Source organism: Pinus tabuliformis, chromosome 7, assembly GCF_031772625.1.
Source record: "Pinus tabuliformis cultivar Carrire ecotype Pingquan chromosome 7, CPIR1, whole genome shotgun sequence".
Lineage (NCBI taxonomy): Eukaryota > Viridiplantae > Streptophyta > Pinopsida > Pinales > Pinaceae > Pinus > Pinus tabuliformis.
The window spans coordinates 262924495-262951382 of record NC_142293.1 but is presented as its reverse complement, the minus strand read 5'-3'; the positions used below and the strand labels follow the sequence as shown (position 1 = coordinate 262951382).

The 26888-nt window shown below is 38.3% G+C and overlaps 1 protein-coding gene across 1 annotated transcript; it reads right to left on the bottom strand.

Moving 5' to 3' along the window:
* Positions 1–22911: 22911 nt before the first annotated feature.
* On the bottom strand, positions 22912–26439 carry LOC149246859 (uncharacterized). The gene has a single exon (XM_089442692.1). The coding sequence runs from the start codon at positions 26437–26439 to the stop codon at positions 22912–22914; it is 3528 nt and encodes a 1175-aa protein (XP_089298818.1).
* Between the last annotated feature and the right edge of the window lie 449 nt (positions 26440–26888).

Genomic DNA, 26888 nt, shown 5'->3' with positions numbered 1-26888 from the left:
TTAGAGGGGGAAACCTCCTTTACATTACATAAATGAACAATTCTTGGATGATACAAATGACAAAACCTCCTTTCTATATATAGGAGTCTAAGGAGTCACAATATAATCCAGCCGACCTAACAATAATAATATAAAGCCACAAGAATAACAATAGAGGGATTCTATGGGGCACATAAATAACAATATGGGGGTAATAGGGGCACAACAATATAAATAGGGGGTATAACTACAATAGTAATGGGGTAATCACTAGTATTATAGGGACCCAACACTGTGTCGTCTTCATTTGCCTGGTTGGGAGAGCTTACCCAATGAACCATCACATTATCTTCAGCTTTCGTCATGTTGCAATCTGGAGGAGGCACAAGGTGCAGAACGCTGCCAGAGAATCACGCCGGCTCACAAGCTATAATATGCTCTTGAGAAGAGTCTGGCTGAGGGCGAGAATCTTCTTCTTGGCCTTCTTCATGCAACGCAGCGGGATTATTGAGGACATCACCAGCCAAGCTGCCCTGAGAATCACTGGAATTTTGAGAAAGAGACTGTTCCTTGGAGGTTTCATCTGAGCCTATGAGCTCATCTTCTTCCTCCGAGAAGATAACAGTTATAATAGCTGAGATAAGCGGTTTGTTAAGCCTGCTTTTGAACTTGAACCGGGATGAGTGAAACGAGCTGTTTAGGGAGGGTCCAGAGTGGTCTGAGGGCGGTGAGGACGGCGAGGCAGAGGCTAACGGAGTTATACGTCGAGGTCCAGAACCACCACGACCCCGAGAACCTCCACGGGACCCTGAGTTGCTACCACGCCTGGGTATGCCACGACGACGGGCCATTGCATAATAGATCAACAGTTTGAAAGTGCTGAAGGACTGAGGGAGAAAGAGAAGCGACTCGCCACAAACTAAATGAAACCGGAATGAACAGACCTCTGAACTGAATACCCCAAAGCAGAGCCCACAATATATATAAACGACCACGAGAAATAACCCAGCAACGACTGAATGAACCCAATACTCGACCCAGATACCTTCAGCAAAGACAGAAACGAAACCCCTTACAGAGATGGGCAAGAAGACTGACTTAATACACCCGACGCATATGGAGAAGACTAACTTACTACACCAGACACCTTCGAAAAGAGACAAAACCAAATACCTGAAGCTGGCAAGATGTGAGCAATTATGAAGCCATGGTGGGTTCCAAATTCTCTGTGCTGCGCAGAAGCTCTGAGGACATAACCACCAGAGAGGAGCACTGCCTGAAGAAACCGGAGCAACTCTGTCACTGTCTGAAGAGACCAGAGCAAATGAACCGTGAGTTGTGCGCGCCATCCTGAAATCTATTTCCTGCGTGCCTTGAACCCGAAGCTTCATAAATGCTAATTAATATCCTGCCTCGAACCGCCAAACCTACTCAAGGTATTGCCAGATGCCGGCTCCGCATGCTCAAGCTTTAACATCTCATTAAGGCACCCGCATCCGGGTGTTGATAATAGGATTTTAATCTCCATGGAATATTTTAAAATATTTTTAATAATAATCACATATGAAAGGTTGAGATTTATCTTAAAAATAGTAATGTTTTTTATTCCTTTTTAACTAAATTGATTAATTGAAAAACATATAATTTAAACATGAGTTATAGTTTCTTGGGCATGTGGTATTAATAAGCCATGATATTTTAACAAAACCTAAATGTCCATGGTAAATGATCTTGTTTACATGTTTTTTTTTAATTAGAAGAACCATTCATTAATCAAGAAAAATTACATGTAGCCTGGTTTTTCAAAGTCAAGAAACTATAGTTTATCATAAAAGGACTACACATCTTGGGATATCAACCAAATATGCTTGGAAACCTACTAATAAGCAATAAAATATCAAAGATTGACAATATTAATAATTACATCAAAGAATATACTTATTCCTTGAAGATTTAAGATGAAAACTTTAGGGATTTTTTGGTTGAGGAGGAAATGCCTCAAATATTGACATGTATTCCCTGAGTTGACTAAATTTTCTCCATCTTCTTGCACCAAGGCCTTAATGCTCTTGCACCCCTTTTTCCTATCTTCTTTGAACATCTTGGGGGATCTTTAAAAGTTTGTCTATGAATTCCTAAATGGGGATTTCAAGAACTTGTGCCAAATTGAGTGTTATATATTTGATGGTCCAACATGGATTGCGGGCATTATTAAGGGAGACCTTTGTGAGAGAAATCGTGCATAGAGCATCCATATCCATGTCTTCTAGGAGGTCTTCAATCTCATCCTCTTCCATTACTATGTTAGTTGGCTCCTTCGGCAGAGAATTTCACAGATTACCTTCTGGATTTTTTTTCTCAGGTCTTGTTGGGGGTGGAAAATACTTAGGAATTCCTCCAGAAATTGACTGGAGGACTAATTGGTTAATTTCTTGCACCAATGTCTCATCTGGAGAGGAGAGAAACACAAACATATTTTCAAATCTGGGGTTTTGATTAAAAAAATTGGCTCCTTGAGGTCTCACATTCCTTGTCCATTGAGAGAATTTTCCAAAACCCTCTCTCTTTATGATTTAATTGATTTGTTGATAAATCCTTTGTAATCAATGGAAAATATCTAAAAAGATGTCTATTTTCATAACAACGTTTGCATCGAAATGGGACATTTTTATAATCGAGTGTTTGTTTCCAAAGATTATCCTAATAGAAAATGTCTATTGAAGTTAGAGGCGGCTGGGAAATATTCATATAAAGAAAAATAATTGCATAGGATGTGTATCCCCTCACTTAGTTTCCTCAGAAACCTTGAAAAAACTACCAACAACATTATCGATACCTTCAAGGATTTCTTCCTCCCAATATTCCTTTGGAAGAGAAAAAAGCAAGGAAGTCTTCCTTCTTAGGATTGTAACATTCTTTCCAAAACCGCATGAAGAGCCCAACATTATTAAAAAGGTAAGGTCCTCCTTCAAAAAATCTCATTCTATCTTCCAAGATAGAAAAAATTACTGTGAAGAACCTTTTTGCTCTTAGCTCCAAATCTATTTGTGCCTTGAGGTTCCATACATTTTGGATCCAACCAATTAGGGACTTTTCAGAGGGCCATAATTTGATGAAGTTGCACATCATAGCTTGATACTACACATATTGAATGTATTCTACAACCGTGTTAGATATGGCCTCACACTTGGACCTTGCATTGCTTTTGGCATGCATCATATGAGATTGGAGCTTGGAATGTGATTCTTGTTACAAACCTTGGTTAAGTTTCCATGTAAATAAATAAAACCAAGGTCACGGGACATGTATTCCAAGATGAATGAAGAGAAAAACATTGTATTGGGATCCACTTATGGTTAATTATTTATTCAGTGGCTATGGAAATTGGCATTGGCATTGGCAAGAGGCAAAGCCAATAAATGACAATTTAGTACAAGAAATAAAGGAAATAAGAGAAAGGAATATGAAGAGACAAGAATATGCATACAAGGGAAAATGTAGGAAAATGAAAAAAATTAAAAGAAATTAGAGAGATGTCATTCTAGCATTATTCATTTTTTGGAAAAGAGCAAGAGATAACACTATGACAAGAGGAGAGCAAAAGGAGAGAGAGAGCACTTGGATAAGCAAGCAAGGAAGGAAATAAAGGGAGCGCAAGAAGAAGTTTGGACAACAAAAAGCAAGGGTAGAAATCAAGCAAAGAAAGAGCAACCAACAAGAGGATTTTGCAGATAAAAGGTTGCATGTTTGATTATCTTGCTGGGGTGTGAATGCATGGGTTATGCATTTGTTTACTGGTCATGTTTGTTGTCATTAGCATGGGATTTGTTTGGATTGAAAGTGATGTACAAACTTGCCTTTGTCATTTCTGGGATAGCCATGGTATAATGGGTTTTCATTTTGGTTAAGCTTTGGATTGTCGATGGATTTGGATTTCGTTTAGGTGCTCTCAGGAAAATCCTAAGGGTTGAGGGTGGAGATGGTTTTCTCGAGGAAACTCTTGACAAGTGGGCAAAGAAAGGAAAATTCCTCTGGTTTTGGTGAAGAAATATTGAGGCATCCAAGCTTGTATTGGTTTTGGTGATTTCTGGATTGGTTTAGGTGAAATCATTGTGGCTTGAGGGTGGAGGTGGCTTAACATATGGATTTCATATTTGGTTATGTTTGGTTTATCCTAAGTGATCCCACATTCATGCTTGGAATATGACACAGGGGTGATTAGGCTAGAAGAAAGAATTGGTTCAGTCTCAATCTATGGTCGGGTGGTACGTGGATGTCCCTGACTTGGTTGGTACTATGCATATGTTAATATGTGTTATTCATATTGAGATCAATGAGCACATGTTCTGGTTTAATGTGTGATTTTATGACTGTTTTATCATGGTTTCTTTATGGTTAAATTTTGGTTACATGCATGGTGTATTTCTTATTATGAGACGCGCTCTAGTTATTGATCTTGCTCATGGTTGATAAGCTATTGAATAATTGTTAGGATATTCAGACACATAGGAAATAATTAATTACAACTTGGTCTAGTGTATATTTAGGTAAAGTGTGTTTCTTTAGTATGTACTTTTTGTAACTTGCAATATGACAATCACAATATGTTCTAGACATGAAGTGATCTGACAGTTCATTCTCTCCTCGGTATTACTAACACTTGATTTGTGGCTTAACACCCGATTGGTCCATGATCTCTATTTAAAGAGCATGGAGGGTCGTTTGTTAGGTGACCGTTCATGAGAGAAGCTTATGTAATTTTTCTTTCTTTTACATTAATAAATTGCCTGAAGTGGCCGCGTTGGCTTAGGCCGTACACTGTTTCCCTCTTTGAGAGTTTTAACCACGTCAAGAATACTGGTGTACTGATATATGATTTATTTGTGAGTAGTGTACTTTGGTGTTCTATCTAAGGAACTTACCCTATAAATTCCTACATGGTATCAAAGCTATTCGAGGGCAGCATCCGTTGGTGATCCAAATCTGAAGCCAATACAATTCCATTCGAATGTCGTTTCCTATATCTATTGTTTCTAACTGCTTTTGGGCCAAGAGAACTACTCTATTGTGTTAAAAGCATCTGTTCCAGTGAGGAAGCCCTTTCATTTCATGCGAAAAGGTTTCCGATAGCCCTAGTCACGTCATTTTTAAGAATTGGAGGTATACAATATTTATTTGCAGTTTTAGTTATTTATCTCTCTATTTATTTCGGTTGATAGTCCTCTATAATTTGTTTATTACCGGGTCTATACCTTTCAGTTCTACGTATTATCTTTGCCCAACGACTTTGTGTGATCTAGGCAAACCAGAAACAGAGAGAAAATATTTTTCTCATGCGTATGCTCTTTTCCGCCACGCCTTAGTGTGATCTCAGAAAACGAGAAACATCGAGGAAAATTTATATATTCCAGCCAAATCTAACTTTAAGTCGTAAGGCTTGGATTACTTTTTGCGTGTTTGTTTTGGTTTGTGTGGTTTTTTTATTATTATTTTGTACACAAAAATGAGGGTTTTCAAATAAGCACGCACTCCAAAGCTTCTGTGAGCCAAAAAAAAAGAAAACCCTTCCTCTTTTCCAAAAATTACTAATCTTTTAAACTAGATCACTTGGTCCAAAGTTACTTCATGAGAATAGAGATCTTGGGTTCAAGTCTTCCTTTTTGTTGAGTAATTTTTTCAAAAAACACATGCGAAGAATTTAATTTTTTATTAAAATAATAAATTTTTTAGAAAAATAAAATTAATATGATTTTTAAAAAAAAAATTATTTATTCTTTAAATCAAATATTTTTTTACTAAAACACGTGTTTAATAACCCCATAAAATTGAAACATAAATTATTTTACTAACAAAACTTTTTCTCAAGTCAATATACTACTCAAACTTAATAAATTTTTTATTAAAAATATTAAATTTATTTATTAATTAATTTACTTCATAAATATTTTTATATTATTAATTTATATTTTTCAATTACTTAAATTAATAATAAACTTTTAATCTCTTATTCAATGTGAGTGATCTGATAGAGTGATCCCATGGCCTTTATGCTCATTTAAATATAAAAAGATTTTCTCACAAAGTTTATTATGAAAACATTATGCCAGATTTCAAGACTCACAGATAATGTTTTTATATTAAGATGTGCATGTATTTCTTAGGTTGAGGGAAAATTAGTATGAGATTTAAAAATGTATGGATAATGCTAATATTGATACTATGAGAGGTGATGTAACATACTAGTAATAATGATGTCAATAGTTACACTATGATATGTTAGGTAACATATTAATAATATTGATGGGTTGAAATCAACATGTAATTTTGAATCAAACTATAAAGGTTGTTGTTTTTAATTAATTAATTAATTAATTAAATAAATAAAATTTGTGAAGTTTTGATTGGGATACTTTTATACTAAGAATGTCTTAATAATACATTTTGATTATGTGATGTTAATATTATAATTAGTATATAAATTTGATGGACACTTTTGCATCTCAAGTAAATTTTTTATGACACTTTTGTATCTCAAGTAAATTTTTTATGACACTTTTTCATTAAGTAAATTTTTATGACAATTTTTTGTTTTTTTAAATTGCACTTTCTATGATGTTTGATATTTATTTTTGCCCATCATTTCAATACATTTTTATTTTTGTTATTGTTATTTGGAAGTGTCACATAACAAGCCTTGTTGCAACCTCTATTAGAACATTAATACATCTTTAGTGAAACTAGAATATAGTGGAAAACTGTGGATTGCATGGCAGATCTTTTAATTGCAAGTTATCCGAAATTTAATGGGAAAATTGTGGTTGCATAGTTGATCTATTAATTTGAAGACCATAATGTTCGAACCTTACTATAAGTAGTTCAATCATCAAAGTCAATTAGTTGAGATCCATCAGCATGGGAAAATTGTGGTTGCATAGTTGATCTATTAATTTGAAGACCATAATGATCGGACCTTGCTATAAGTAGTTCAATCATCAAAGTCAATTAGTTGAGATCCATCAACCATAACTATTGGAGAATTCCTTAACGACATTGCACTTTATTCCTGGCCATTGTACCATAACAACTCTCTAGATATCCTTAAAATTCACCAAGATAGAGATTTAAAATTCGACCGAATATCCTTAAAAAGGAAGACAACATTACCAATCTACATACCTAATTATCCCATAGCAAATATAAGTTTTGTGAGGTAAAGTCTTTTTTTGGCTAGGTATTCATTACTCCTAGGTGCCTATGGTGTCAAGAAATTTGTAAAATGAACAAGAAGGAATATACTTTCTCAACTTAGTTACAAATTAGTAAGTTGTTAATTGTGTTGTTGACACCTAATCCTTGTGATTGGGTAAATATATGTAAATAAATAAATGAGAAATATGAACAGTCATCGGGAGATGAACTAAACAGTCTCTCCCTCATGTATATAATAGACCTACCTGATGGAATAAGAGACACGAATCAATTCCTGCTTTATGGAGTTACTTCCTGGCCTGACATGGTATTAGAGCCAGCTCCTTTTTAGCTCTCATGCTCCTTGTAACTCCTCCGTCTGTCTGCCATATTCCTTTAGCTGCGTTCTTTGTTTGCCAGAAGGCATCTGTCCATAAACGTTTGTTGTTCTGCCATATTCCATTTATCAGACCTGCACCTGACATTCACCTGAACGATGAAACGGTCCTCTGCCATATTCTCTGCTAAACGTTGGTAGCCTGTTCATCTGGATGCGTTGACATTCTCCCAACACCAAATTCATGTGGCTATCGAATGCCATGAATTTTCCAATCAGGCGACGCCCATCCTGTATCATCATCAACCGCCTTTGCTACTGAACTTCTTGGTATCAACCGCCTTTGCTGCTGAACTTCTTGTTTGTATCCCATTACAGTAAGGCCATTAAACCGTCGCCTCTTTTGGTGGATGGTAGACGTGGTTTTTTATGAAAGAAAAGTGGTGGTTGAGAGTGTCGTTGCGGTTCGAGCTGCAGAAACCGGGTCTCGCAGCGCGGTTTGGCACTCAAGGTCGCTGTCGTTAGGCATCCGCTGCGCCACAGAGTTTGCATTCTTTGGAGTCAATTAGAAAGGGAGCCTTTGTTTTAAATGAATTTATAACCCGATATATGGAGAGATTCACCTTTGTCGTGGAGTCAAGCATTTTACAGTATGAATGATTCTCGAGACGGGACGTAAAGTTGCTTGGAGGCTGTTGAGTTGTGTACGAAATGATTCACGACATCACTGTTGAAGCGTGGGGATCCGAGCAAGAAAACAATGTTTTCAATTGCTTATTTCTGCAGCTCGTTTGCGCCTCTTTTTTAAGCAACGATTGCTTATTTCTTGAGCTCATTTGCGCCTCCTGGGGCGTTTGTTTGGCTAGAATGCGCTGATACATTTTGAATAATTGAGTTGGACACAATATCTAATAATTGACATTTTGCAAATTGGCATCGTTGTTTTTATATGAAACAAAACATTATTATGAATGGAATTGAGAGTGCAAATATGACTGTTCTACGCTGTGCTTTATGCTGTTGAGGATATTTTTTGGACTTAACGCTGTGCAGATGAATATGAATTGACATTTGAGTTTGTTGTCCAGTCACATCAGAAGTAATTTTTTTTTTTCCATTGAGAATAAAAGTTTTGCAGCAGAAGTTTTTTTTTAGCTACAGAATGCATTCAATCATATCCATGGTGGGAATAGTTCTCACTGGCAAGGAGAACTATCCTGAATGGTCCCAGATGATAAAACACACCCTCATTTTCAATGAGTTGTGGAAAGGAGTGTGTGTCAGAGAAGGAGACAATGACCCAGTACAACCTACCTCAGACAAAGAGCTCGTCATTTGGGAAAACAAGAACAGCAAAGCTTATGCATTAATCGCAGCATCTGTAAATGAAGAGGTGAGTCGCCATATTTCGTCATATTCAACTGCCTTTGAAGCCTTACAAAAGCTGAAAGAACTCTATGACTCACATTCTGCACTTGAAGTTGTCCAACTCATGATTAAACTCTTCACTCTTGAACTGCAAAATAATGATCCTCTTGCTCTTGCATCTGAAGTAAAATCTATAATGCATGATATCAAATCCACTAAGGTTGAATTGGATATTCCTCTTATCGCTTTTCTCAAGGCAATTTATCCTACTTACTCCAATTATCTTGAGTCATTGCAAGCAAATGGAAATCTCAAATATATAACCTTTGACTCTCTTGTGAAAAAGTTTGCTGAAAGAGAGAAAGGTTTTGGAAAGAAGACAACCCCTGAATCTTTTGAAGAGGCTGTGTGCCTTGCTCATAAAGAAAATCATCCTGCTCAAGATTCTACAAGAGGAAGATGGGGACGAAGAGGAAGAGGAAGATATTTCAGAGGCAGGGGGGGCAGACATTCTCAAGGAGAAAAGGCAGATTTGCACTGTATTCGTTGCAAAAGGAATGGATCACATGATGCCTCTACATGCAAGCTACCATGGGATAAAATTGAGTAGAAAAGAAACCAATAGAAAGGTAAAACTGATGATACAGACAAAGGTAAAGCACCTGAATCCGCTCACTATGTTGTGGCACAATGTAACATTGGAGTAAATGAAGATTTATTTAATGCTTCACTTGCTTCCCGAAAAAATGATTGGTTGCTTGATTCAGGAGCAACCTACCACATGACTCATAGAAAAGATTTTTTTGAAGATTTCACTGACAATGTTGATGGAGCAGTATACTTTGTAGATCAATCAAAAATCAAGCCATTAGGGCTTGGCACAATCAGGCTTAAACTGCCTAGTCTTCCAGACTTTCTTCTGGATCATGTTCTATATCTCCCATAGCTCAAGAGAAACTTGCTGTCCTTGGTCCACATCCGCCAGCAAGGTCACTCCATTCATATGTTTGATGGCGAGCTTGAGGTAAGAAAAGCATCTGACCACTCACTTGTCATGAGGGGAATAGAAGAAGAAAGGCTTCTCAAACTACAAGGAACATCTGCTCATGCACAAAATTTCTCATACAATTCCCATCATGAAGAAGGTACACTTCCATCAAGTTTATTATGGCATGCTAGATTTGGACATTTGAACTATGACAGTCTCCGCTTATTGAAGAAAAATGGTGTTGCTGGTTTGCCTACAACTCCTAGGAAACTTAAGCAATGTGATGCTTGCATTCTAGGAAAGCATAGCAAATAGTCTTTTCATGAATCACATTCAAGAGCACATAGGAAACTTGAACTCATTCATTCAGATTTATGTGGTCCAATGCCTGTTCCTTTTGCGAATGGAAATAAATATATCATGACATTTATTGATGACTACACCAGAATGTGTTGGGTTTATTTATTGAAGAACAAATCTGATGCTTTTCAAACATTCAAGAATTTTCATAAATGGATTGAAAATGATGCACAATCTCATATTGGGTCTATTCGCACTGATAATGGAAAAGCATACACATCAAATGAATTTGAAAACTATCTTCGCCAACATGGGATCAAACATCAAACAACTGTGCCTTATAATCCCCAACAGAATGGTGTAGTTGAAAGAATGAATAGGACAATATTAAATATGGTACGACCCATGCTCTTCTTCAAAAATGTAAAGATAATGTTTTGGGCTAATGCTATTCTAAAGAATAGATGTCCATCTAATGCTATAAGAAACAAGAATCCATATGAAATGTGGTATGGACATGTTCCTTCGGTAAAGCATCTCAGGGTCTTTGGTTCCACCTGTTATGCTTTGATCCCAAAGGTACATAGAAAAAAACTTGGTGCTAGAAGTCGTAAGTGTATCTTCCTGGGGTATTCAAACACCTCCAAAGCATACCGCCTCTATGATGAAGTAAATAAGAAATTTGTTGTATCTAGAGATGTAATTTTCCTTGAACCATCCAAAACTGACAATGTTGTTGAGCGGCAACTTGATCGCTTGAATACATTCGCAAAAGCAAAATCATTTCAAGAATTTGATAATCAGATTCCACATCTTGAAGGGGGTATTCCTATACTAGATCAACATGTGGAATCTTCTTCTGAAGAACACTCTCCCCGCATGAAACTACAACAATGGATGATGCTTTAAGTGATGTAATTGATAGAATTGGGAGACTCAATCTTGATTCAGTCCCAACTCAATCAACGGAGCAGCCTGGACCATCTCAGAAAGGTCCCCCAAACTAGCTAACAAAGACACTTGAAAGTGTTCATCCTGATGAAGTTGGAAAGACAGGAACCAGAAATTCAAACTGGCAAAATGGAGGTGATGTAGATGACTCTAATTCACCTGTTGATATGGATGTTTCTTATGATTGTGAATTGAACTTGTCTACAGATTTTGAACTAACTTCCTTCAAAGAAGCTGCTTCTCATGATGAATGGAAAGAAGCGATGCAAAAGGAGTATGATGCCCTCATAAAGAACGACACTTGGAATCTGGTTGATCCTCCATTAGGAACCAAACCAATTGGCTGCAAGTGGGTCTACAAGAACAAGTATAAAGCTGATGGCTTACTTGACAAGCACAAAGCCAGGCTTGTGGAAAAAGGTTTTGCACAGAAGGAAGGGGTCGATTATGAGGAGACTTTTTCCCCCACAACAAAATGGGCTACCATCAGGACACTCTTTGCACTAGCAGCTTAGAATGGTTGGAAAGTCCATAAAATGGATGTAAAAACTGATTTCTTGAATGGAGATCTAAAAGAGAATGTTTTTATGTCCCAGCCTGAAGGATTTGCTGTGAAAGGACATGAACATAAATTATTCAAACTTGTGAAGTCCTTGTATGGCCTCAAACAAGCACCGCGAGCCTGGTATGAAAAACTAACTAAGCATCTTCTGAAACTCAATTTCAAACATTTTGATCTTGATGATGCAACTTTTTTTGTCAAGAAAGTTGGCAAAATAGTTGTATATCTTGTGGTATATGTAGATGATATTTTAATGACAGGGAACAATGAAAGCTACATTGCATCCATAAAGAAGGAATTGGGGAAAAGTTTTGAAATGACTGATTTGGGCTATGTTCATTACTATCTTGGCATTGAAGTAACCCAACATCCAAAGTCCATATTTCTTTCTCAAAAGAAGTACATTGGAGATATGTTTAACATGTTTGGCATGATAGAGTGCAATCCTCTTACTACTCTAATGGAACAAAACTTAAATCTCACATCTATTGAAGGAAAAGAATTTGAGGATGTAACAAAGTATAGACAGTTTGTAGGAAGTCTCAACTACCTAACTACTACTAGACCAGACATTTCGTTTGTTGTTGGAATCCTCTCTAGGTTTATGCAAAAGCCTTGTGAGGGACATTGGTCTGCTGCAAAAAAAGTTATAAGGTACTTGAAGGGAACTCAAGACTTTGGAATCAAGTATACATAGGTGGACGACTTCAACTTGATTGGATACTCTGATTCAGACTTCGATGGAGACAAAGAAACCGGGGTATCAACTTCAGGATATGCTATGAGTCTTGGATCAGGAGTTGTCTCCTAGAGATCACGTAAACAATCAATTCTAGCAGATTCCACAATAGAAGCAGAATACGTGGCAGCAGCTAAAGCAACAAAAGAAATTGTGTGGCTTAGGAAAATTCTTGAAGATTTGCAGGTAAAACAAGTACAATCAACTCCACTCATGATTGACAATACCTCTGCAATAAAGTTGGCCAAGAACCCAAAGTTCCATGATCGAACAAAGCACATCAATACTAAATATCATCTGATTCGACATCATGTTGAGGCCAAAACAATCCATCTCCGTCATTGTTCCACAAATGAGCAAATTGCAGACATCTTCACCAAAGCGATTGGAAGAGAAAAGCTTGAACGATTCAGAACGATGCTTGGACTCACCAACACCCCTTCAAATTAAGGGGGGAAAGTTGACACCTAATCCTTGTGATTGGGTAAATATATGTAAATAAATAAATGAGAAATATGAACAGTCATCGAGAGATGAACTGAACAGTCTCTCCCTCATGTATATAATAGACCTACCTGATGGAATAAGAGACACGAATCAATTTCTACTTTATGGAGTTACTGCCTGGCCTGACATGTGTGTATGAAGAGCTTTTAAATGGAAGATCCTCCTCTCCTCTCCTCTAGCTACACCTTTCCCATTGAACAACTTGGTAACTCCATAGTCACAAACAACCTATGAACAATAAATATAATTCATTAATATCAATTCAAGTCAAAATAGATGAATCCTTGGGAAAGCAAAAACATTTTAAAGAAAATATAAACCAGCTAAAAAGATTAAAACTCACATGTTTAGCTTCAAGATGGTGTGTTTGGCTTGACTAGGATGATATATACAAATGGATTACACTTCAATTGAATGGTCATATGGAATTTATAGTTTTCTATAAAGTTTAAATGCATAATTATCTATGGAAAAATCAAATTATCTATTATTAATTATGGAAAACGCTACTTGTTATTTTATATAAAAATCAAAACTCCTTGTTATGTAAAGGAAACATCAAAATTTTGTGTTAAAATTCTTTATTATCGTAAAGATTTACCTTGTATATATGTGTGCGTATGGGGGGCAGATAAATTTAAATATAACTATCAAATTGATCTTTAAAAGAATTAAATTACAGTTAAAAAAAATGAAATAAGATGAATAAATTTTTGAATTCCGACTTCCGTGACCCATAATGAATTAAGAAAGTCTTTCTGTAGCAATCACAAAAGAAAAATATTTGGCAGACGCATGTGGAACCAACAAGTGTGATTCATTATCAAAACCAGATTATGATACTTATTGACATATAATATTTAATTGACCACTAAATTTCACACAATATTTTATAATATTTAATCTAACAAATACATTACAAAAACTACATATCTCTTAAATAAAACCTATCAATCATCACTGTTAAATTGGCATAATAATATCACTTAATTCCTTACGTACGATTAGCAGTTTTAATACTCCACTACATATCTCTTATTAATAAGCCTCTTCATCCAACAATATTGATAAATTTAATTACCCACTATAAATCATTTTAAAATTATTTATTACTCGAATTAATTATAAATCTTCACTACCAACCAAGTACACAACTTTCAATGATTAACACAAAACGATCTTAACAAAGATGGTCTTAATTACACCAAAGGTGTTTCTTTTTGAAATGGTTGACCATCCATTTTCGTCTACCTTTCTATTTTCCACAATTGATTATAGCAAACACCTGTCATTATTTTACACGTTGTTTTCCACAGTTGATTTTAGCAAACACCTGTCATTATTTTACACGGTCGGTTCAAGCAGCTGTCATTACACCAAAAAAGCCACGTTGGCCCTTGCTTAGTATGATATTAGATCAAAGAATTATGATTTGTTGCAGCTCCGTCATTTCTGCAAGGCCTGACGCCGCGACTGGTAGACATTCCGCAAAGCATAAATAACAACTTTATCTCCACAGTTGGTCTCGGATTGCATCCGTGCCCCACTGCGAGTACGTGTGCAGGCCCTAACGGTCACAGCGAGTATGAACAAGTTGATTTATTTGATACCATAAAAGAATTCTTTAAGCCCTTTTTGAATGTATAAATGATTTTATCATCATTTATTTAAATTTTAATTGGTGAAATATGTGTTTCCCCACTCATGAATCAATAAATGTATAAAGTATATTCATGATTTATTTAGTAATTTCATTGTGAAACATGTGTTTCTCGACTCATGAATTAATAAATGTATAAATTATATTCATGATTTATTTAGTAATTTCATTGTGAAACATGTGTTCAATAAATAACTCTCTCTACAACATTTTTTCGTAGACCAAGTGTAACACCTACTCCATACAATCGAATTAAAAATACAATAATTAAAAAGATTTTTATTTGCTTTACCTTGTGACTACTGATATTTACTATGCATTACAATTGACAAGGCTTACCTACAACGTCGGCTCAATGTATAAATATCAATGCAACATAGTGGTTTACAATTAATGAATCATGGGAAAATCCAATGGAATCGATATGTATAAGCCATTGGTGTACAATAATTATTTTAATCGAGTTATTGATAGCAGTACTATGCTATGCGTTGTACTCGTATGGTTAATGCTTCGGCATGAAAGCGCCAGAAGGCATGGTTGGCATGTGACAGTTGGTCTAATCTGCGCCCTCTGATCTGGAGTTGGTGATCCGACGGCTCTTAGCAACTAGGGTTTAACCTCGTAATTATCCCTCCCACGTTCGGCCATCAATGGAGTCATTTGGCGATGTCATATTCTGGTTTCACTGCTCTGCAATGGAGCTGGTCATCCATTGCACTAAGAGGGATTATGCTTGTTCTGATGGGGTTTTGTGCTATGCTCTATTCAGGAGGCACACCATCACATCCGTTTCCTCATTGCTATTGTATTCTGTGCTTCTTGTTGTCGATTTCGTATCAAGGTTTTTCATATTGGGGTTTGATTATTCATTCAAATATACAAGGAGTTTCTGTCGGCTTTCCCATCCTGTGGAAGGCAACCTGGGCAGCCCTCGAACTCGAAAAGGTGAGTAACATGAGCCTCAACGAGATTTGTTTAAGCTTTGTTCTCTTACACCAGTCTGATCTCTATTATATATTTTCTGAGTTTGTTTGGTACATGCGAACTACCCTCTTCCGCAATTATCCTATCTTAGGTACTCTCTGGGAACATCCTCAATGGTTTGACCTTTAAACTTGACGAAGAGGTTGTTCGGTTTTCCACATTGGTTCCTAATTTGGTTTATGTGTATTGTGCAGGTATTAATCCATGTCGAGTTCACATTTTTCATGGCCAAGGTGACTTCCATTGCATCCTTAACACTTATGGGTCTTCGTCATTGTTCAGAGGTTGGTTATTACACAGAGCCCTATGGAGCTAGCTCTATTTCACTGGTTTCTTTAGATGCTTGGTTGAAATCTTCACTAGTTGTTAATATTTTGAACGTGCTTGATTTCGAGCGGAGGCTATACGTCTGTCATAGCCAGTTCATAATGTGTTATTAATGTGGGTTCTAGTAATTTTTTCGAACTGAGCTAATTCTGGTGCTTTACGGCATAGTCTGTGCAATTTTTGCCGGGGGTTAACTTGATTAAATTTTGTGGATTAATGTTTGTAAAGATGTTTAGTAACGCAATCTTAAGGTGATCCGCTATCAAGGGCACAATTTAAATGTTATAAGGGTATATCTATCTTTCCTTTGAAAACATAAATAGCTTCCAAAGCCAGACTTATATATGTTCATCTCGACGCTGATTTATGGTTTATTGTTTTTCATTAATAACATGAATAGGCTATCGCCTTGTTTATTCCATTCTAGCACTGAATGATAGATGCTCTGAATCCTTTCATTTGTTAAAGAGAAAGAATGTAATATGTTCGAAGGCAGTAACTGGGTTCTTAGAGAATGTTTGTTTACTGTAGATTATTTCTCTCTTTTCGTTTGACATTTAATCAAGAAGATTTGAACTGGCTATCATAAAGATTTGTCACTTGTTATAACAATACAGTCTTCAAGAAATTATATGATATAAGTAATAATTTGTTACAACAATTAATCCTTTCTGTTAGGGAACTATAATAAGCATACAAAATACTAAAATTTCTTGCCTCAGTATCTATGATATCAATTTTCCATTTTCTAGGGTATTCGGTATAATTCTTTATTTCGACTAGCATGCATTGCCCTGGTTACCCATATCTAGCTTTTGTTCAAATCACAGTTAGTTCTCTTGAATATACATCTCTAATTAATTCAATTGCAAAACTAGTAACATCATTTTCGATTAATGTTCCTTAAGGATAGATTTAGACCACTTATCTGTTCACAGCATTAGTATCATGTAATTTATATTGTTGCTTGGAAGGTCTCACCACCCAACCATGAGTCTGACAATTACGTCCAGACTCTCCCTCGAGCTCTTCCTCCTCCACACAGTCAATTGAGTTTGTTACAGTTAGGTATCTTGGGCTTTAGGACTCACAGTCCAGCCTCAAGTCACATACCTCTCCAATTGTATTTGAGTCTTTCCCACTGGTTTATTCCACCCAGCTCAAGGAAATATGGGTAGCATTGTTTCTGCCCCTTCACTCATCTCATTTCTCATTCTGACCCCCCCTAGGCCTTTCCTCCCTTCCTCCTCTTGAGGAAGCAGATGAGTAACTATTTCTTTTATTTAACTATTTCTGGAGGTTAACAACTATTTCTTTTAGTTCTTGTTAAAATACTTTAACTCCTAATTATTCATTAATCAGGTAAAAAAATATGTCCTGGCCTCTCAGCCTCAGTCATTTAACATTCCATGTCAAATAAGGTAAAAGCTAATATAGTAAAAAAAAACTAAAGTAATAAGTAAAACTTAGTAACCACAGTAATTTTTCATGCAGTATGGGGTGTTACATCTCCCTCCCCATGTGAGGAACATCGTCCCTAGTGTTCTTTCTGATTTAAGAAAATAATGTCGGGTAAGCTTTCCGCATAAATTCCTCTTCTTCCCAGGTGACCTCTTCCGCGCCAAAGTGCTTCCACTGCACTTTAACCTAGGTGATGGCTTGCTTCCGCAAGGTGGTTTCTCTCTGATCGTGAAATGAAGAGGTTTTTCCATAAACGCTCCTTCCAGTTCGACCTGCACTTATACAATCTGCTGTCAAAAACCTTTCAAAATAGTTAATTTAGAAGTTATGTATTCTATTAACTTATTACCTGTATATTTTCCGAGTTAATTATATGTTGAGGGTTGTACACATATTTTTTTAGCAAGGAAACATGGAAAACATTGTGGACCCGGATATGGCTTGGTAATGCAAGCTTGTACGCTACAGGTCCAATCCGTTCTAAGACTTGAAAAGGTCCACAGTACCAGGGTGCTAACTTAGCACAACCCCTCCACTGTAAGGTACTTTTTCGGGGCTTTACCCTCAGGTATACATGATCCCCCAACTGGAATTCCTTGTATGTTCTTTTTTTATCTGCATAAATCTTCTGTCTATCCTGGGCAGCTTTTAGATTCTGACGAACCTTCTTAATCGTCTCCTCCATTTCTGCTAACATGTCAGGACCTAAGGTTAGTTTATTGATTGGACTATTCCAATCTATGGGCACCCTGCACTTTCTTCCATACAACACCTCAAAGGGACTCATGCCCAGTGATTCATGGTGTCCGTTATTATAAGAAAATTCCACTAAGTGGAGGTAATCTTCCCACTTATGCGGTTGTTGCATCACAAACATTCTTAACATGTCCTCCAGAACTTGATTCACTTGTTCTGTTTGACCATTTGTCTGTGGATGGTAGGCAGTACTAAATTGAATCTAGATACCCAACTTGGAAAAGAGTGTCTTCCAAAATGTGGATGTAAATTTTACATCCCTATCAGAAATTACCACCTTGGGTATTCCGTGCAGACGGAAAATTTCCTTCATAAATATGTCTGCAATTTCCACGGTTTTGTAAGTGGATTTCACAGGTATGAAATGAGCGGTTTTTCTTAGCTTGTCCACCACCACCATAATTGAGTTATGCTGCTTCTTAGTGCGAGGTAAACCAGTGATGAAATCTAGAGTAATTGTCTCCCATTTCCACTCCGGAATGGGCAATGGTTGCAATAGCCCAGCGGGATGTTGATGCTCCGCCTTCACCAACTGACACTCCAAACATTTGGATAGGTACTCGATGACATATTTTCTTAACTCGGACCAAAAATAACCTTTTTTGATGGCATAAAATAGCTTCTGGTACCCTGGGTGGGAAACATACGGTTTCCTATGAAATTCATCCAATATCAATTGTTTGACAGAATTTTGATTAGGAACATATATTCGGTTTTTGAAGGTTAGCATTTTATCTGGATTTATTTCATAATCCGATGTTTCCCCCTTCATTTGAGCTTCCCTTGCATGCTGCCAAAGGAAGGCATACTTTGGGTCCTTAAGGGAGGCTTCCTTAATTATTTCAGGGAGGTTTGATCGTACCTAGCTGAATTGAACTTCATAAATACAATGTAATTTTCTGCTTAATGCGTTGGCCACTCGATTTTCTTTCCCTTTAAGGTGCTTCATTTTGAAATTGAATTCGCTCAAAAATGTTGTCCATCTGGCCTGCCGAGCATTTAAGCTAGATTGGTTAAAGAAATTTGTAAGGTTGTTGTGATCTGTTAATAACAGAAATTTCTTCCCCAATAGGTAGCGTCGCCACATTTTAAGTGCATGCACTACTACTGTCAATTCAAGATCATAGGCAGAATATCGTTGCTCATATTCTTTCAATTTACGTGATTCATAGGCTATAACTTTCCCTTCCTGTGTCAGCACTCCACCAACACCTTCTTTACTTGCATCCGTGCAAACTACGAAATATTTCTCTAGATCTGCTACCTTTAGCACGGGTGCAGTGGTAAGTAGTTGTTTTAATCTTTCAAAGCTTTGCTGACATTCAGCTATCCATCGGAAGGTGCATCCCTTCTTCTGTAATGAGGTCATTGGAAAAGCGATTTTCGAAAATCCTTCAATGAACCGATGGTAATAACTGGCCAAGCCCAAGAATGATCTAATATTAGCAACATTCCTTGGGGTGGTCCATTCCATAATAGTTTTAATCTTTTCCGGATCCACCACTATTCCCTCTGCTGATATAACGTGACCCAAATATTGTATCTGGCTTTTGAAAAAGTCACACTTGCTATATTTAGCATATAATTGATTTTCTCGCAGAGTTTGCAACACTATCCTCAAATGATTTTCATGCTCTTGATTCTTAGAGTAAATTAAAATGTCATCAATAAAAATCAGTACAAACTTATTTAAATATGGCCAAAAAATACCGTGCATCAGACTAATAAAAGTAGCTGCGACGTTTGTAATACCGAAAGGCAATACCATGAACTCGTACTGAACATAACGAGTTCGGAAATTAGTTTTACAAATATATTCCTCCTTTATCCTTATCTGGTGGTAGCCGGACCTTAGATCGATTTTTGAGAATACTCTAGCTCCCTGCACCCGATCAAATAGATCGTCAATACGTGGTAAAGGGTATTTATTTTTTATGGTTAGTTCATTTTATCAACTAACGACAATCAATGCATAATCTCAAAGTTTCGTCTTTCTTCCGTACGAACAGTACAGGGGCTCCCCAAGGAGACACGCTGGGGCGGATATAACCTTTATCTAGAAGTTCCTGAAGCTACATTTTGAGTTCTGTTAACTCAGGTATGCTCATGCAATAAGGGGCTTTGGACACAGGGGCTACACCAGGAACTAATTCAATGGTGAAATCGATATCACGCTTAGGTGGCAATCCAAGAATGGATTCAGGGAATACATCAACAAATTCCTGAATGACAGGGATATTTTCTAAGGAAGTCATTTTACTCTTGGAGTTCGTGTATCCTACCTGGACAGCATAAATCTGACAGCCTTTCCTAATACATTTTCCTAGCTGACTAGCAGTAATAGGACACAACTTAATATTTTTCTTGATTCCTTGTATTTCCTTTCTCTACCCTGACTCAGTGATATAACTTATAGTTTTCTCCTTACAATCAACTAGGGACCAACGTCCTTCCAACCAATCCATCCCTATTAGAATATCGTATGAACCCAAAGGGAGTATATTAAGGTCAACATAAATTGGTTGTCCCGAAATTGTTATAGGACAATGTTTTGTTTTTGCAGTTACCCTTCTCTTTGCCCCTGTGGCTAATTGAACTAACCAAGGTTTTTGGAACTTACTGCTCTGCAGTTGACAACTCTCTACAACCTTAGGACTAACATAGCTTAGGCTAGCACCTGGATCAAACAAAATAGAGATAGGTTGATTAACAATCATACCTTCACACTCAATCATGGTGGGTTGGTATTCTTCTTGATGATTGTCCAGAGCAGCATTAATTCTAGGCATACTCCTTTCCACCTCCCCAACCGTGGAAGCTTCTTGCATATTTGAAAGTTGTTTTGTTCTAGCTTTATGCGGATAATTTTTGTAGTAATGGGGTTCTCCACATCCCCAGCATTGCAGAGGTTGTTTTGGCTGTTGATCATTAACAGGTTTATTAACCCCTTTCGACTGTCTATTTTCAGAGTAGGCAACTTTGGACTGGTTCCTTGCTGGAAATTTACTGAAGGGTTTTTGTTGTATATTCCTACCATTAGTAATTTTTGTCTATCTGTTTGGGGGTAAATTCCTCCCCCTCCTGCTCAATCCTCCTTTAGGTCCCTCACTTTTTTGCTTCATTTGCTGGTAGCAGATGTGGGCTTTCCGCACCGCATCATCCATGGTTCTTGGGTAATCAAAATCAATTTTATCCTTCATAAAATTGGGTAGGCTACTAATAAAATGCTAAATTTTGGCCTTTTCTTCTTGCATATATGGTACATATTGCAATAAGGAGGTGAATCATTTCACATATTCATCCATGGTCAAGGTTCCCAATCTTAACTCATTAAACTCCTTTGATTTTTCGTCATAATAATGTTCAGTTAATACTTTTTTTTTTGTAGGTCAGATATGTATATTATATAAACAAAATATGTTACAAAAAAGTCTGCCATAGCAGAATGACTCTTAGATTTACCATTGAAAACATACTGATAACCAGCCCTGAACTGTCAAAACTAAGCTGCACACCACGCAGGGCGGCTTTCTCTTATAGAGACATAGAGACATTACTAACGAGCATAAGGCCAAAGCCACGACACTATCAAAACTTGGACAGAGATAGAGTAACATTACTAACATGCATAAGGCCGGAGCCATGAAAGAAACAGAGATAAAGAGAAACATAGTTAACCAGCATAAAGCCGAGGCCATGACAGAAGACATAAGACATCCATAAAGAAACTAAGGGAAACCGCCGGGGTGAGGAAAACCTCCAATGCGACTGACCGTGTCTAAGCCCACATCCAGAACATGCTTGTCCACCCTGGCTTGCATGTCTTGCATGGACTGGAATTCATGAGCCTCCTTCATCTTTTGCTCCTGTATCAGGGGGTCCGGGCTTAGAGTTTGCCGCAGAAGCCTGATGAGCAGGGTCAGTTTCTTGTTAACGGTCTCCACAGCATCATGCACTGTAGAAATTCTTCGATCCAGCGAGTCATGGATTTCATGGAAATTAGCTAACTGCTCCTCCGTAGTGGAATTCCCCTTCCCAGCTTGTTGCTTCCCGTCCTCCTTTGATTCCAGGGCCTTCGCAAGGAGAGTTTTGATTCGCCAGCTCTCCGCTTTCGTTCGGACATACTGAGTTGCTCTTTTGGAAGGAGTACCTGGGTCATGTAACCAATCAACCTCCGCAATGATCTCCCCCGGACGCTGACCTTCTTCCTCTTTCACAGCAGCTTCCAGTTCCGCAATCTTGCGTTTGCTCCTGGTTGCTGCTCAGGTTTCATACATATTCTGCGCAAACCGAAGATCCTGCTGAGCCGCCGAACATCTGCAGCTCCCCGCTTCCATGCTATACACTCTGAACTTGTCTCTGTGAATCCTTCTACGGGCAGGAAAGTAGTAATCTCTCGTAATGCTATAAACAGAGGTGAACGAACCAGAGCTGCTGCTCTCTGTTAAATAGCTGTTGTCCATGGAATTTCCCATTATGCTTTTTACCTTTCGCTGCAGAGTGGAGGTACTTTCGTTATTAATACGAAAGATATCCGCACAAGACCCACATCTCCTTCCTGACCTAACATAAATGTAGCTGCATGCCTTCCCATTACGGTTGAGCCAGCTGTCCTCTCCTCGCAAGCAGATTCTACGGAGTCCCTCGTGGCATGAACCAAATTGATAATTTCCATATTTGGCCTTCTCTTGCCATAATGACCACCGCCGCATCTGTCTAGTCATCCATCTCCCTTGATTGGAGCCCATTCTGTTACCGGAAACATCAGGAATGCGGTCCCGGATGCATGCACCGACGCCGGTCAAGCCCGGTCGGTGTCGTGTAGATCTTGCTGCGCCAGCTGTAAGCATTTCGTCTTCAGGTTCGGGCAGTCCACTTCCTCCCAACAACTGTCCCACCCCCTGTCCTGATTGTCCACGCCACAATTCACAAGGTAGTCCGCCAACCCGTTCGCCTTACGTCTTACCGCATGAAAGACTAAGCCTCTCATTCCAGCTATTAGTTCTGCGATGTTCTCCGTCACCTTGGCTAGCCGCCAATGTTTTGTGGCTTTGTTCGCCTTGGTTCCTCCCTGAATTCTCTTAGCTGTTGAAATAGCCAAAGAAGAATCCCCTTCCACAATTACATTGCAGATTTGTAGGGATTTTAAAATTCTCAAACCATGCTCGAGCGCTGCAAATTCCGTTTCATTATTTGTGCTCTCCCCAAGCGCTCTGTAATATATGTGCCGAATTTCTCCATGCTGGTTACGTAAAGCACCTCCAATTCCTGCCATGCCGGGATTGCCCCTCGAGGCCCCATCAAAATTTAGTTTCATTCCACCTTCCGGCGGCCTCTGCCATTTGTCGTTCTGTGAGGATGGTTGCGCTCTGTGTCTTGAAGCTGCGATGCTGCTGGAGGCTTCCAGACGAAAACACTTCAAAATGCGTAAGTCTTGAGCTGAAGGTTTCTCGTTGCAGTCCTTTTTGCATTTTGTTTGAATTAGCTGTTGAATGTTAGTTATTATGTTATCTTTAGAGAATTCAATGTTCCTGTGTTCGTCTTGAAATATTCTGCGGTTACGTTCCTTCCAAATTGACCATAGAAGGAAGCCTGGAATAGACTTCCATATGCTGTTGACTCTGTGAATATTGGAGAAGTCTTTTCTCCAGTTCAGGATGGTTCTGTGAATGGATTCTCTGTCCCGGTCAGTATTACTGATAATTCCTTCCATCCAGCTCCATAACTGATTTGCCCATTCACAGGCATTAAACAGGTGGTTTATAGATTCCTCTTCGATGAAGCACATAGGGCATCTTGAGGGTCCCCTGAAACCTTTCTTGCATAGGTTGTCCCAAGTTAAAGTCTTGTTTCGCATTAAAATCCAGAGGAAGGTCCTGATTTTCGGCCAGAAAAGACTGTCCCACACTTTGCTATGCCATGGCACAACTTCTACCTGTTCTTCCTCTTCAATTAAATCCCTAGCTTCTTTTAATGAAAAATTACCATTACCTTTTAAACCCCATCTTAGCTTATCATCCTCATCAGTTTTTCGAATCTTTCTTTTGAGGATTCTCTCATTGAATTGCTGAAAACTCTCGTTGTTCTCCTCTGTATTCCCAGGGTTTAAATTGATCCAATCCCTCCATATCGGATCCCTGTTGTTTTGGGTCCAATATTGATTGACTCTGTATCGACCCTCGTTTTGACTTGTTCTCTTGAGGATAGAGAGCTCTGGGGTGTCCAGTTTAGGGAATTGCTGCCATGCATCTTCCCAGAACATGGCAAGCCTTCCATTGCGAATCTCCCAAAAGCTGTTCTCCTGAACTAAGCTCCTGTTATTTCTGGCATGGTTCGATATTGACGATCCTTCCGGGACTTCCTGTAGTCTAATGAGATCCTGAGGATCACAGTCTGGAATGTATTTTTCCTTCCAATGCCTCGCCCAAGGTAAATTGGGTTCTTTGATCCATTTCCACCAAATTTTAGCTCCACAGGTTCTGTTGACCACAGATGGATCAACTAAGTTTAGCCCCCCTTTAGATTTTGGCTGGCAAAGTTTGTGCCAAGCCACCAAAGCCCATTTCTTCTTATCCCCATTCCCATTCCATAAGAAAGATCTCTGTATGTTTCTCATTTGTTGCAAGATACCCTTAGGAGCTGGAAGAATGGAAAGTAAATAATGCGGAGTTGCCTGCAACACTGCCTTGGTTAGGATAAGTCTACCCGCCAGGTTAAGGGCTCTGTTCGTCCAGTGCCTGCATTTTTTCTCCATGTTGGAAAGAACCTTCTCCCAGTGAGTTTTCTGCCAAGGTTTCAGAGTCAGAGGGGCCCCTAGATATTTCGAAGGCAGGGATCCAATTCTGAATCCAAGAAGCTGGGATAAGTGAGCTTGAATTGCCGGATGAGTGTTGAAAAAGAAAATTGTGGATTTGGAAAAATTAATCTCCATGCCAGAGGCTTGGCTGAAGAGATCAAGGATACCCCTGTAAGCCATAGCCTCCTTCACTGTTGGGGTACCATGTAACATGGTATCGTCCACGAACTGTTGATGAGTTTTGGCTGGTAACGATCTAATTGGTTGCAGACCTTTTATAGATCCTTCAGCTTTTTTCTTAGCTATGATTCTGCTTAGGCCCTCCATTAGGATAACAAATAGGAAAGGGGATAGGGGATCCCCCTGTCTTATTCCCCGCGAGGGTGTAAAAGGAGCTGAGGGAGCGCCATTGACAAGGATAGAGTATCTTGGAGATTTGATGAGAGCAAGTATCCATTTGATCCAGGTTCTACAAAAACCGAATGCCTCCAAAACAGCTTCAAGGTACTTCCAGCTAACTTTGTCATATGCTTTAGATAAATCTAATTGCATCAGCATACCTGCTTCTTTTCTCGAATGAAGTGAATGAATCATCTCCTGCGCTAGCAAGATGTTATCTAGAATTTGTCTACCCTCAACGTATCCCGACTGCTCTTCCGATATGATTCCAGGAAGAATCGACTTTAGTCTGTTAGCTATGACTTTCGAGATAATTTTATAGATAACATTACAGAGGGCAATAGGTCTGAATTTATCAGGTGTCTTTGCTTCTTCAACCTTAGGAATGAGCGCTAAAAAGGTGGAGTTGAGGGATTTTAGAATAGTACCTGAGCGTCTAGAATCCTCCACAACCTCCCATACCTCCTGTTTAACAGTGTTCCAGCAAGCCTTGTAGAAGTTGATGGTAAAGCCATCTGGACCTGGTGCTTTATCATTAGGCATACTCTGGATGGCTTCCTCCACCTCCTCCAGAGAGATTTCTCTGCAAAGGGCCCAATTTTGATCTGAGGTAATGGATTTAGGAATGGCTGCTATAATTTCCTTAATGGCCTCCTCTCTGTTTGTGGGCGGTTCCTGTGCAATTGAGCTGAAGTGATCCGATAGTAGAGCAGATATATCATTGTGATTTTTTAATATCTCCCCTGCATTGTTTTTCAACTCAAGAATCCTGTTAACACTTCTATGGTCTAGAGCCGACCTGTGAAAAAATTTTGTATTTTGCTCCCCCTCTTTGAGCCACCAGACTCTAGATTTCTGTTTCCAAAGTATCTCTTCTTGAATGCATCTTCTGTGCCATTGCTGAGAAAGAATTTTTTCCTGTTCCATTGCTTCGGCACTGTGGTTGCCTGCTGCCCCTTCTCTGTGAATCTGTTCTAGTTTGTCCTCTAGAATGGCTTTCTCCTGGAATATATTTCCAAAAACCGTTCGGTTCCATTCTTTGATCTTTTCTTTGGTTGCTTTCAGCCTCTTTTGGAGAATGAACATTTTGGACCCTCTTGCCTCCAAAGGTTCAACCCACCACTTCTCCACCATCTTGAGGAAGTCAGGATGGTCTAACCAGAATTTTTCAAACTTGAAAGGTTTGTTAGAGTCCCCTGAACTTCAACAATAAGCGAGATCGGCCAATGATCCGACCCTCCACTGGGAAGGATATCTGATTCTGTTGTTATGCCATCCATTATAATGCTTTCTGAGATTAAAAATCTGTCTAAGCGCGAAGCTATCAGCCTATCTCCCCCCCTTCTGTTGTTCCAGGTAAACATGCCAGTCTTGGGGTACATATCTACCATTTTGACAGTTTCAATGAAACTTGTAAAAGCTTCTGCATCCCTATTGAATTTCCTCAGACCCCCTTTTTTTTCCAGAAGGGTAGTTATCATATTGAAATCACCCCCCAATATACATTTAGATCTTGGATATCTCTCAATTAGTTTGGTTAATGAATTCAGAAAGTTTATTTTGTCTTCTAATTTCTGAGGTCC

Bases quoted from the DNA above. Each gene is read 5' to 3' on its own strand.
- LOC149246859 (XM_089442692.1), bottom strand. From the start codon at position 26,439: ATGGTGGAGAAGTGGTGGGTTGAACCTTTGGAGGCAAGAGGGTCCAAA.